Source organism: Macaca nemestrina, chromosome 17 (genome assembly GCF_043159975.1).
Source record: "Macaca nemestrina isolate mMacNem1 chromosome 17, mMacNem.hap1, whole genome shotgun sequence".
Lineage (NCBI taxonomy): Eukaryota > Metazoa > Chordata > Mammalia > Primates > Cercopithecidae > Macaca > Macaca nemestrina.
The window spans coordinates 35,972,745-35,986,433 of NC_092141.1; the positions used below are offsets into that span (position 1 = coordinate 35,972,745).

Sequence of the window (13,689 nt, forward strand, 5' to 3'; positions counted from 1 at the left end):
TAATCACCAAAGTGAATCATTACTGACTACAATAGAGTAGGCCAGGTGCAAGGCTCATGCCTATAATTCCAGAACTTTGGGAAGCCCAAGTGGGAGGATCGCTTAAGCCCAGGAATTCAAGACCAGCCTGGCCAACATAAGGAAATCTCGTCTCCAGAAAAATAAGGAAAAAAAAAAAAAAAAAAAAAAAAAGACCAAATAGCTGGGTATGGTGGTGCATGCCTGTACTTCCAGCTACTTAGGAGGCTGAGGTGGAGGAATTTGAGGCTGTAGTGAGCTGTGACTGTATCACGGCACTTCAGCCTGGACAACAGAGTGAGACATTGTCTCAAAAAAATAAATAAAAAGGCAGCTTTTTAAATGTAACTTTGAAACCACTTGCTTTATATTGTGACTATCTAAAGATGAGATGAAGGTATGGAATAATGGTAAATTAGAAACTCAGAACCAAAGAAATTCACTAAACATTCTTGTTTCTCAAGACTGTGGCTAAGATACTTATGTTCTTTAGTTTTATGTCTTGTACTTTAACAGCAGAACTGCACAAGATATTTTTGTGATGAAAGGCAACTGGGGTCAGGCACGGTGGCTCACGCCTGTCATCTCAGCACTTTGGGAGGCTGAGGTGGGTGGATCACTTGAAGTCGGGAGTTTGAAACTGGCCAACATGGCAAAACTCTGTCTCTACTAAAAATACAAAAATTAATCGGGCATAGTGGTGCACACCTGTAATCCCAGCTACTCGGGAGGCTGAGGTAGGAGAATTGCTTGAACCCAGGAGGCAGAGGTTGCAGTGAACCAAGATTGTGCCACTGCATTCCAGTCTGGGCAACAGAGTGATGACATTCCGTCCCCCTGCCCCCCACCAAAAAAAAAAAAAAAACAACTGGAACAGGTTACTTAAAACGCAGTTTTCACATTTTGAAATGGTACCACCATACCTGTCATTAGAGGAGAAATCCATTCCTAGGACGATGCTTTCTTCGGTGTCTTGTCTACCATTAGTTGAAACCACTACCATATAGCGTGTTCGATTCTGGTAAGTACTTTCCAGTCTTACAGCCTGGAAGTTAGCACACAACAGAGATATTATGAAATTTAGAATGTTAATTTCAGATCATTTCAACCCCTTTTCATCAGCGTCTTTAGCATACTCAGGAAGGCAGCAGAGTCAGTAGTTAGGAGACATAAATTAAAATCTCAGCTTGTATACTAGCTATAAAACCTTTGGTAAGTTACTAAATTAATTGGAGGGAGATATAATAATACCTATCTGGTTGTTTTAAGAATCTTATAAAATAATACATGTAAAGCACCGTGCTTGGCACACAGTAAATGCTCAATAAGATGTTTGTTATTAGTGTAATTTATACTAATTACCACAGTGTGTAATAAAGATTGAAGAGGGAAATGTGAGGTATATGAATGTGAGCATTGGTCTCAGAGATGCAATTCCCACAAACAATTATAATATGGAGCAAACTATTAGCAACATCTAAGGCGAGTATTGACTTTGCTATACTGAATTCCTGCATGTTAATGCACTATAAGATTTTCTTAAGTTTCAATGATAATTAAAGGAGATTGCATTTTCAGAAACTTCTCATTTTTTGTCAAAAGTTTTAATTTATTGCTTAAATTTTAAAAAGACCCTCAGAAAATTTGAATACGGACAGGGTCTTAGATGAAATTAAGGATTTACTGTTAATGTAATAATGGCATTGTGGTTACTGTGACTTTTTCTTAAGTACTGGGAGTGAAATGACATGGTTTCTGAGTTTTACTTTAAAATGTTCCAACAAAAAAATTTAACACAGAGTGGGGATAGATGAAAGAAGTCAGGCAAAAGGTTGATGGTTATTAAAGGTAAGTAATGGCCAGGCGCGGTGGCTTACGCCTATAATCCCAGCACTTTGGGAGGCCAAGTAGGCAGATCACCTGAGGTCAGGAGTTCAAGACCAGCCTAGCCAACATGGTGAAACCCTGTCTCTACTAAAAATACAAAAAAAAATTAGCTGGGTGTGGTGGCACATGCCTGTAATCCCAGCTACTCAGGAGGCTGAGGCAGGAGGATCGCTGGAACCCAAAAGGCAGAGGTTGCAGTGAGCTGAGATCACACCACTGCCCTCCAGCCTGGGTGACAGAGTGAGACTCTAGTCCAAAAAAAAAAAAAAAAAAAAAAAAAAGCTGAGTAATGAGTTTATGAGGATGTACTTTCTTTCTTTCTTTTTTTTTTAACAGGTGTGAGTCACCATGCCTGGCTAAGGATGTACTTTCTACTTTAATATGTTTGGAAATTTTCTTAGTAAGTTCCAAAAGGTATCCTTTTTTTTTTTTTTTTTTTGAGACAGAGTCTTGTTCTGTCACCCAGGCTGGAGTGCAGTGGCTGGACCTCAGCTCACTGCAAGCTCCGCCTCCCGGGTTTACGCCATTCTCCTGCCTCAGCCTCCCGAGTAGCTGGGACTACAGGCACCCGCCACCTCGCTCGGCTAGTTTTTTTTGTATTTTTTTTTTAGTAGGATGGGGTTTCACTGTGTTAGCCAGGATGGTCTTGATCTCCTGACCTCGTGATCTGCCCGTCTTGGCCTCCCAAAGCCAAAAGGTATCTTATAAGCCTTAAAAATAAAACAACTACAGGCAACACATTCAAATAATACACATATATTTATGTATATATTATGAATATTTATGTAAATATTTATTATACATATACAATAACAATGCCAAGTGCTGAGGATTCAATGGTGGAAGAGAGAGACATGATCTATGCCCTCATTGAGTGTATAGTCTAGGCTACTCTTCTTTCATTTGTTAATAATTTTAAAGACAGCTTTTTTTTTTTCAAGAGACGGAGTCTTGCTCTGTCCCCCATGCTGGAGTGCAGTGGTGTGATCTCGGCTTACTGCAATCTCCGCCTCCCAGGTTCAAGCAATTCTCCTGCCTCAGCCTCCTGGGTAGCTGGGACTATAGGCACATGCTGCCACGCCCGGCTTTTTTTTTTTTTTTTTTGTATTTTAGTACAGATGAGGTTTCACCATGTTGCCCAGGCTCAGGCAATTCGCCTGCCTCGGCCTCCCAAAGTGCTAGGATTACAGGCGCGAGCCACTGCACCTGGTTTTTTTTTTTTTTTTTTTGAGACAGGGTCTCCCTCTGTCACTCAGGTTGGAGTGCAATGGCGCGATCTCGGCTCACTGCAACCTCTGCTTCCTGGGTTTAAGCGATTCTCCTACCTCAGCCTTCCGAGTAACTGGGATTACAGGCGCACGCCACCACGCCTAATTTTTGTATTTTTATAGAGACAGGGTTTCATCATGTTGGCCAGATGGCCAGGCTGGTCTCGAACTCCTGCCTCAGGTGGTCCACCCACTTCGGCCTCCCAAAGTGCTGGGATTATAGGCGTGAACCACCCACCTGGCAAAATGACAGATCTTTGAAGCCAGAAAAATGTGCTCTGGAGGCAAATTCTTCTGTGTAAAATAACCCCTCTTCCTTAGAGAAACAATTCTAATCCATCAACTGGCTCATTATATTTGTCAGAAATTTCTATTTGGAATTTTTTTTTCAGTGCTGCTGTTCTTAGAGTCTCCCTCCTCTTAACTCTGTCACTATTCCAAAATGGCCAGGCAAAGGGAAAAAGAGGCATAGTTACATAGCTCAAATGACCCATTTAGCAAGGCAGAGGTGAGATTCCCGTGGCTATCTTTTTGTCTCTATTCTGATACTCCTAGGAAAATTTAGGGAAGCATAAATGACAGAAGTGGCTACATTAAATCTTGTTTCTAATAAGAACAGATATAACAAGAATGTAATGCTTACCATTCTGATGCCAAATGCATAAGATAGAGAACTGTACTTCTGACTTCATGTTCCATGAAGTAATTGAGCATTTAAAACCAAATTCACTTATGAGAAGCTAAGAGGAACTAACATTTAAATAGACTAAGATCTAGAAGGCTGGGATCAAGAGTGGGACATTACACACACAGAACAATGAATAAATAGTAAATGTACATGTGGCCGACTGGGAGGCAGTACTGACTCCTTCTCTGATTGTAGACACACTCTACAACATGTTAATTCATCAGAAATCCTGGTGCAGGTAAACTAGAATTTCTTATAAACAAGATCTTGTATATTATTACATATTTACATTTGGGCCTCCCTTGGCCCAAGTTTCCTGAATGTATTAGAGGCTCTTTTATTCTCTGTCAAGGCTCCAAGAATTTCTGGCAAGGCTCAAATACAAATGGCCTGGGAACAACTGAACTTTGTTTCTGACAATTTATCTACAACTCCTACACCAACCAGTGGCAACTGATTGGCTAAGTCAAAGCTGATAAAAGGAAAAATATAACTTTCATAAGTATTACCTATAATGCAAGTTACCAGGCCAAGTTAGAAGTGGGCTATAAGAGTTTCTTTGTAAGTGATATTCACTGCAAACATTAGTTGTCTCTTTTTTTTTTTTTTTTTTTTGAGATGGAGTTTCACTCTGTCGCCCAGGCTGGAGTGCAGTGGTGTGATCTCAGCTCACTGAAACCTCTGCCCCCTGGGTTCAAGCAACTCTCCTGCCTCAGCCTCCCGAGTAAATGGGATTACAGGTGCCTGCCACTGCGCCTGGCTACTTTTTGTATTTTTAGTAGAGATGGGGTTTCACCATGTTGGCCAGGATGCTCTCAATCTCTTGACCTTGTGATCCACCCACCTTGGCCTCCCAAAGTGCTGGGATTACAGGCGCAAGCCACTTCGCCCGGCCAGCTGTCTCTTTTTAAAAAGTTTATTTTATAATATCAAAAGCATTTCAAATGTTTGGCTCGCCCTTGCTTACTCAAACTGTAACAGAAGTTCCCAAACCTAATGAGAAGGGCCCCAGCCATTTCATACTGACTTAGGCTTGAATACCATGCATATTTCAGATCCATTCAATTTTCAGCTTCTTTTTTGTTTTTGTGTTTCACTCTGTTACCCAGGCTGGAATGCAGTGGGGTGTTCTGCAACCTCTGCCTCCGGGGGTCAAGCAATCCTCCCACCTCAGCCTCCCAAAGAACTGGGACCACAAGTGCCCGCCACCATGCTTGGCTAATTTTTTGTATCTTTGGTAGAGATGAGGTTTCACCATGTTGTCCAGACTGGTCAATTTTAAGCTTCTTAAATGGAAGAATAGCACTTAAGAGTTCCTGGAATTTGATCACAGGCCTCTAGATAGTACCTACAGTATTAATTCAACACCTATCTCCTAATTAGAAGGATGAGATAAAAATCTTTGAAGAAAAAATTCTGAAACGTGAGGGGATAAACCCAAGACTTTATTTAAAGTTCCTTTTAGGCTGGGCGCAGTGGTTCACGCCTGTAATCTGAAAACTTTGGGAGGCTGAGACAGGCGGGTTGCTTGAGGTCAGGAGTTCGAGATCAGCCTGGCCAACATGGCAAAATCCTCTCTCTACTAAAAATACAAAAAAAATTAGCTGGGTGTGGTGGCGTGTGTCTGTAATCCCAGCTGTTCAGGTGGCTGAGGCAGGAGAATCACTGGATCCCGTGAGGAGGAGGTTGCAGTAGGTTGAGATCACGCCACTCCACTCCAGCCTAGGCAACAGGGTGAGTGAGACCCTCAAAAAAAAAAAAACAGTTCATTTTAAGCTTCAAGATTCTAGGTTAATGAATTAAAAATCTATGTGCCACAGCCATAAGGAAAAGTCTAACGCCCATCCTGGTTTGAGGTTTATTTCATATTCCTCCATTGGAGATAAGATTAAGCAAAATGTAATAATTTATTAACACAATCAAATAAATTTAAAATGACAATTTTGTTCATAATACCCTAATTTTGAAAATGACAGCATTTCCAATGTTTCTTCAGTCTCCAGAACTTATATTGAAATCAATGACTGGAATAAGACAATTGAGATGCATTTCATTAATCAACTAAAGTTCTCCTTGAAAAGGACACTACTGAAGTACATTTTAATTGCCTGAACAAAACAATATCCTGGATTTTAAAACTTGGCAGCAATAGTAACTGAGCTTATATTTCCAAGAAACTACATTTACTGCCTAAATTTGGAACGCTATTACAAGTTTCAGGTGAATTGTATCCAGCAGTCTTAGGACTGAAGTAGGTCTGAGAAGTCATCCCCTGCCTCTGCTTTATTCCTGAAAAACCCAACCTGTTTTCAAAGCTCATCTATCAAAGAATAATGCTATTCCCTCGGCATCTAATTTAAATCCTTAACCTAATTACAAGCAGTTTACAAACACCACCTGATAAAAGAGCTTCTCTTGGCTTAGAGCGGTGGCTCGCACCTGTAATCCCAGCACTTTGGGAGGCTGAGGCGGGTGGATCACTTGAAGTGAGGAGTTCGAAACTAGCCTGGCCATCATGATGAAACCCGGTCTCTACTAAAAATACAAAAATTAGTGGGGCGTTGTGGTATGTGCCTGTAATCCCAGGTACTCAGGAGGCTGAGTCACGAGAATCTGTGGAACCTGGGAGGCAGAGGCTGCAGTGAGTCGAGAACGCACCACTGCACTCCAGCCTGGGTGACAAAGCGAGACTCCATCTCAAAAAAAAAAAAAAAAAGAAAAAAAAAAAAGAGCTGCTCTCTTCAGCATCATCTAACATCAGGAAATACTCCTCCTCAAGCTTAAACTGTACCTTTGCCTTTAATTTTTTTTCACCGCTGGGCACAGGGGTTCATGCTTATAATCCCAGCACTTTGGGAAGCTGAGGAAGGCAGATCACCTGAGGTTGGGAGTTTGAGACCAGCCTGACCAATATGGAGAAACCCCATCCCTACTAAAAATACAAAAAATTAGCTGGACGTGGTGGCGCATGCCTGTAATCCCAGCTACTCAGGAGGCTGAGGCAGGAGAATCGCTTGAACCTGGGAGGCGGAGGTTGTGGTAAGCCGAGATTGCACCATTGCACTCCAGCCTGGGCAAAAGAGTGAAACTCTGTCTCAAAAAAAATAAACAAACAAACAAACAAAAAAAAGAATTTCTCTATACCAAGAGTCTTACATGCATGCCCCTGCGTGCATGATGTAAGACTCTTTGTGAAAAGAAATTAATTACCCCCAGTAAACTACATTATAAAGACCCAATGTCTAAGACAGGCAGTTCATCTAATCCATCAGAGAGAAAGGTTCCAAAAGTATGTAAATATTAAACGCTAGTCAAAAGAATGAAGCAAAATCAATAGCCAAAATTAAAACAGGCTTCACTTGTGACACTAGTAGACTAAAGAACACTGTCTTCAAAAGAAAAAGATTAGAACTTGAGGAAGTCTCTGAATATTTTTTTAAAATCAGTCTGTCTCTATGAAATTCTTAAATATGAATTGTATATTCCGTGTAGCCATTAAAAACCACGATTTATTTATTGACATGGAAAGACATCCATGATAAACTATGAAGAAAGTAGGTTACAAAAAGGTATTTCTATTTTTGTCACATTTTTGTAGAAACAAAACAATGCTCTTCCTCTCACTCTTTACACTCTCTCTCTCTCTCATATATACATATTTTTAAAAGAGTGGAAGGATGCTTATCCAAATTGCTAACAATGATTTTCTCAGAATGTAGAATACAGAGTGATTTTTACTTTATTTATACTTTTTTGCATTGTTTGACTGGGATAAAAAAAAACCCACATAATATATTTATAGCTAGAAAAAATAAATCAATTTCCATTTTAGAAGCAACATATGATGAAAACCAAAATAATAAAACTCCTCATTTTCTTAAATTCTCCTGCAAAGTACTCAAAAAAGACCTCTTTGTACCTTATCAGCACTTCAGCTTTAGTTAAGAACATCAACTGAAGTTACTTCAAATGTCCTGAGAATTCTTAATTTCTCAGATTATTGTTTTAATTAAATGGTTGATCTTTGGTAATGTGCAAGAGTACTATAAAACCACTTCCTTTATTTTACTAGCTACAGTTTTCCTAAGAACTAAAGTTAATGCTTGATGCCTGTATTTGGAACACAGAGCTTCCCTGGAGGAAAAGATTGGCTTCGTCTTATTTTCAATGCTAAAGCAAAATGTGTGGTTTGGTTGGGTTATTTAAAAAATAAAGGCAAGACTTTTAGTGGGTGCGGTGGCTCATGCCTGTAATCCCAGCACTTTGGGAGGCCAGATGGGGAGATCACCTGAGGTCAGGAGTTTAAGACCAGCCTGGCCAACATGGTGAAAACCCGTCTCTACTAAAAATACAAAAAATTAGCCGGGTATGGTGGCGCATGTCTGTAATCCCAGCTACTCGGGGGGCTGAGACAGGAGAATCACTTGAACCCAGGAGGCAGAGGTTGCAAAGAGCCACGATTGAGCCACTGCACTCCAGCCTGGGCGACAGAGATAGACTCCGTCTCAAAAAAAAAAAAGGCAAGACTTTCAGTTGACTATCAAAGTTCTAGCCTTCTGCACAAATCTTAAGAGTTTCAGCATTCCAAATTTAACTCAAAACAAAAGCCTTTGCTTTGAGTCTACAAATGCTCCTTTCAGTTAGAGAAGTGCTAATTTGTCCAAAGTCATACAATGCATTGACTCATTTTCTTGAAGATGACTCACTCAATAATCTGAAACATAATGACTATGTGTTTGTAACAATTCAAAACAACTGTAAAATGACTTGTCATGTGAACTTTGAATTCAGAGGCGTAAGTTACATTTTCTGAATTTATTTTATAAATGTAAAGCAACTGAAGATGCATATTTTAGTAAGAAAAGAATTGCCAGCTCTGCCTTCATAACTGCTTCCTTCATGTTCTTCCAAGTCTCTATGTAGTTAAAATTATTTTAATATTTAGAGGTTCACACCAAATTCCAGAAGGTTATCAATGAGAAAATGATAAAGTGATGTTACATCTCTTTAAAGCTTTAGCTTTACCAAAACACACAAATTTTGAAAGCTATCAGCAAATATTTATTGGGCATCCAGTATGTGCGTATGTGCAAATGATTGTTGTTAAGGGTTTTCAAAGAGGTGTACTCCAAGCGTGACTCCTGGATCAGCAGCATCAGCAGTATTTCAAAACTGGCTTAAAAATACAAATTATCTCTGCTTCCCCTTTACTAATCAAACTCTGCATGTGCAGTCCAGTAATTAGTGATTTAACAAACCTCTCCAGGTGATTTTGATATATTTTAAAGTTTGAGAATCATTGCTTCAGATGATGATGATGATGATTATTATTAGAGACATGGTCTTGCACTGTTGCCCAGGTTGAGGGCAGTGGCATGATCATGGCTCACTGCAGCCTTGACCTGCCAGGCTCAAGCAATACTCCCACCTCAGCCTCCCGAGTAGCTGGCATGCCACTATGCCCAGCTAATTTTTTACTTTTTGTAGAGACAGGGTTTTGCCATGTTGCCTAGGCTGGTCTTGAACTCCTGCCTCGGCCTCCCAAAGTGCTGGGATTACAGACATGAACCACCACACCCCAGTCACTCCAGATTATTAATACTGTAAGAATTGCATCCCCCTGTTCCCTTTTAAATAACAATAATAACATTATGATTATTTTTTGAGACGGAATCTCATTCTGTCATCCAGGTTGGAGTGTAATGGCGCAATCTTGGCTCACTGCAACCACCGCCTCCTGGGTTCAAGTGATTCTCCTGCCTCAGCCTCCTGGGTAGCTACAGGTGTGTGCCACCACGCCTGGCTCATTTTTGTATTTTTAGTAGAGACATGGTTTTACCATGTTGGCTAGGCTGATCTTGAACTCTTGACCTCAAATGATCTGCCCACCTCAGTCTCCCAAAGTGTTGGTATTACAGGCGTGAGCCCCTGCGCCCGGCCTTAAATAATTATTTAAGAAAGAAATATATCAAGAAATACAGACAAGATTTATATAAATGTATAATGTTACTTTTGGTTAGGATATAAAACATTAAAAAAATTAAAAATAAGATATAAAACAACTATGAAAGGATTCCTTTAAATTTTTATATATTCTAATCAGAGGACTCATTACCACATGCCTAGATTACTGCAATAACTACCTTAGCAGGCCTCCCTGATTTAAAATGATCTTTTCCTCCTCTCTATTCTGCATTAGCTTCTGAGGAATCTTCCCTAACTACTATAGCTGTCTCATGGCATTCTTTGGCTGAAAAACCTGTGATGTTTCACAACCGCTTATTTTGAAAAGGGAGAGGTACTACCTTTAGTTAGTAATCTAGAGCAAGCAGCAAGCTTGTGCAACCCATGGCCTATGGGTCACATGTGGCCCAAGATGGCTTTGAATGTGGCCCAGCACAAATTCATAAACTTTCTGAAAACATTATGAGATATTCCTGATTTTTTTTTAAAATTCATCAGCTATCGTTAGTGTTAGTGTATTTTATGTGTGGCCCAAGACAGTTCTTCTTTTTCCAATGTGGTCCAGGGAAGTCAAATAATTGGACACTCCTAAGAGGCTCAGATGGGAAACGTAAATGAGGAAAGTAAGCCACGTGAATACTGAATGGGTAGAAATACTTTCCAATTTCCACAAAGAAATATGCTCATCTCGGTTTTGTTTTCCTAGTTTTATTGGAGGTACTACTACAACAGTGCAGGAATGATGACAAATGGTGACACTTGACTTAAGAAGACAATAGGGGCTGGGCACTGTGGCTCATGCCTGTAATCCCAGCACTTTGTGAGGCTGAGGCAGGTGGATCACAAGGTCAGGAGTTTGAGACCAGCCTGCCCAATTAGGTGAAACCCCGTCTCTACTAAAAATACAAAAATTAGCTGAGCGTGGTGGCGCATGCCTATAATCCCAGCTGCTTGGGAGGCTGAGGCAGGAGAATTGATCGAACCTGGGAGGTGGAGGTTGCAGTGAGCTGAGATTGTGCCATGGCACTCCAGCCTGGGCGACGGAGCGAGACTCTGTCTCAAAAAGAGGATTATGGTAAATTAAGAACCCATGCTAGACCTCACCTAACTTTAAAATTCTGGCTTACATTTTTTTAAAAAAACGCTGTGATCCAAACAAAACATATCTCTGGCCTATACACTGCCAGTTTGAGACCTCCAGTTTACAGCACTAAATCCATATTTGCCTGCCTTGTTTTCTAGTCTCTATCTTCCCAATAATAATCCCCATACTTAGACAGCATTTTGCACTATTCAGTATGTTTTCATGTCCAGTTGACCCTCTCAACAGAAGAGGTAGTCAGGAGATGAGGAAATGAGCATAGACAGGGTAAAGTAACTTGTCCAGTATCATATGACTTAGCACCTAAGTTCAAGTCTCCTGAGTCTGAAGCCAGCATCAATCTTTGGCCATTTCACTCCTTCCTTGTCCTTCTCTAGGTGTGTTTTTGCTTGTTAAGTCCTTATCTAGAATAATTTCTTTCTACCAATCCAAATCTCATCATCTTTCAAGAGTCACCTCAAGCTCCGCTGACTACATAAACCTTCCTCATCTAGGTCAAATCCCCAAGTTTTTTCTTGATTTTCTGAACTTCAATTGTTATTATAGTTAATAACTTACAAACTGGTGCTTATCAACAGTCTTAAACCATCAAATTATTTCACAACATTCCACATTATCTTCTCTCTTACTTCACATAGTTCCCAGCACTGTGTTGGGATGTAAAAATGACTGTTCGATGTTGGCTGGCTATCTTAGATAGTCTTTTGAGGAAGAAAATTATGATGACACCACTAACTTACCAGCCTGATGTTGTCTTCTGGGCGGAGTAATATGAACATTGCTTGGAGATGCTGTTGGAGATCGCCTGGTGAAATTTACAAACCAAAGGATAATTATTCTCCATTCTAACGTTGACAGAGAGGATTCCTTCTACCTCAGTGACTTTTGTAAAAGAAAGTTCTGATTCATTAAAGGACTCTGATTAGACATAGAAAATTAAATGATTATTGACTTCTTTTAAAATGGAAAGAGAGACTGCTAGACTGCATCTTAATACATTTGCTTTTAGTCTATACTATATTAAAACTTAGGTCTGTCCTATGAAAGGTACACTTGAGACCAGTCTCAGTTTTGTATTATGGTGGATGTTGATGAGAGACTTGTTGTTGAGATCTGTTAGGCAGAGGCAGCACTCACTGGCTGTATTTTCAGGCTCACGGAAAGTAGCAATGAGGGCACTTTGAAAATGGGTGTAGTAGTGTAGTGTTAGAGGAATTATCCATAACTTTTAAAAAGCTAACCATTTTGTCATTCCTATTTCTATAATCATATGCTTTGGTTGCATTTGACCTAACAAGACTTTTGGATTCTCCCTAGAATAAGGTCAATAGTTTAAAATGACTTTCATATTAGTGACTGAAATTATTATTTATCTTAATTTTTTTTTGAGACAGAGTCTCGCTCTGTCACCCAGGCTGGAGTGTAGTGACCGATACTATAATGAGAGTATATACACACACACATATATGTGTATATATATTTTTATGTGTATATATGTATATATATGTATATACATGTGTGTGTGTGTGTACATATGTTTTTTTTTTTTTTTTTTTGAGACAGAGTCTCGCTCTGTCGCCCAGGCTGGAGTGCAGTGGCCGGATCTCAGCTCACTGCAAGCTCCGCCTCCCGGGTTCACGCCATTCTCCTGCCTCAGCCTCCCGAGTAGCTGGGACTACAGGCGCCCGCCACCTCGCCCGGCTAGTTTTTTGTATTTTTTTAGTAGAGACGGGGTTTCACCATGTTAGCCAGGATGGTCTCTATCTCCCGACCTCATGATCCGCCCATCTCGGCCTCCCAAAGTGCTGGGATTACAGGCTTGAGCCACCGCGCCCGGCCTTTTTGTTTTTTTTGAGACGGAATCTCGCTCTGTTGCCCAGGCTGGAGTGCAGTGGTGCGATCTCGGCTCACCGCAAGCTCCACCTCCTGGGTTCACGCCATTCTCCTGCCTCAGCCTCCCAAGTAGCTGGGACTACAGATGCCTGCCACCATGCCCGGCTAATTTTTTGTATTTTAGCATTTTAGAGATGGGGTTTCACCATGTTAGCCAGGATGGTCTTGATCTCCTGACCTCGTGATCCGCCTGCCTTGGCCTCCCAAAGTGCTGGGATTACAGGTGTGAGCCACTGTGCCCGGCCAATGAGATTATATATTAAGTATGCCACATAAGGGATATACATTCTCCTGAACATATTATTAGGTTCTTTAAAATGGCCAACCATTATTTGAATCCTCACTTGTTCTTACACATTTTGTCAAACTAAGTTGAAATTTCTTTGTTTTAACTATTATAGATTTCCTCATATTCCTAGGAAATCCGAGGCTTTAGATAGCAGGAGATAAATAATGTACTATCATAAATTATGAAAATCTGTGAACAAAAAAACCTCACTCTTGCCCACTCAGATATTGCCCTTATTAAAGTCTAAGGTGACTGATACAGTCACATAACCATGAATGCCACTATAACTTGTTCTCACATTGGTCTTGAAATCTACATACATAATTTTCCTTCAGTTAACTAATAGCTGTTAATTATGAGATGAAATACTGTTATGTACAAGAAGTGGATAGAGGCAGGAAGAAAAAAAGTAGGTTGGCAAATGGGTTGGTGCGTTTATACAAATGACAGCAAGTCTGAAACTCTTTCCTTTCTTCTTAAACAGAATAGCTTCCTTACTCTCACCACTTTGGGAGGCTGAGGTGGGGGACTGCTTGAGGCTAGTGAGCTATGATTATGCCACTGCACTCCAGCCTGGGTG

General features: G+C 40.4%; 1 protein-coding gene across 6 annotated transcripts in view; it reads right to left on the bottom strand.

Moving 5' to 3' along the window:
- The window catches only part of LOC105476767 (slingshot protein phosphatase 2), a 306,278-nt gene that overhangs the window by 60,740 nt on the left and 231,849 nt on the right, over positions 1-13,689 (bottom strand). For all 6 annotated transcript variants that reach the window (XM_071082607.1, XM_071082604.1, XM_071082605.1 and 3 more), the window contains 2 exons: positions 11,668-11,732; positions 942-1,063 (listed from right to left, as the gene is read on the bottom strand). In XM_071082607.1, the coding sequence (XP_070938708.1) occupies positions 942-1,063; positions 11,668-11,732 (187 nt within the window). The remainder of the gene's footprint in view (positions 1-941; positions 1,064-11,667; positions 11,733-13,689) is intronic.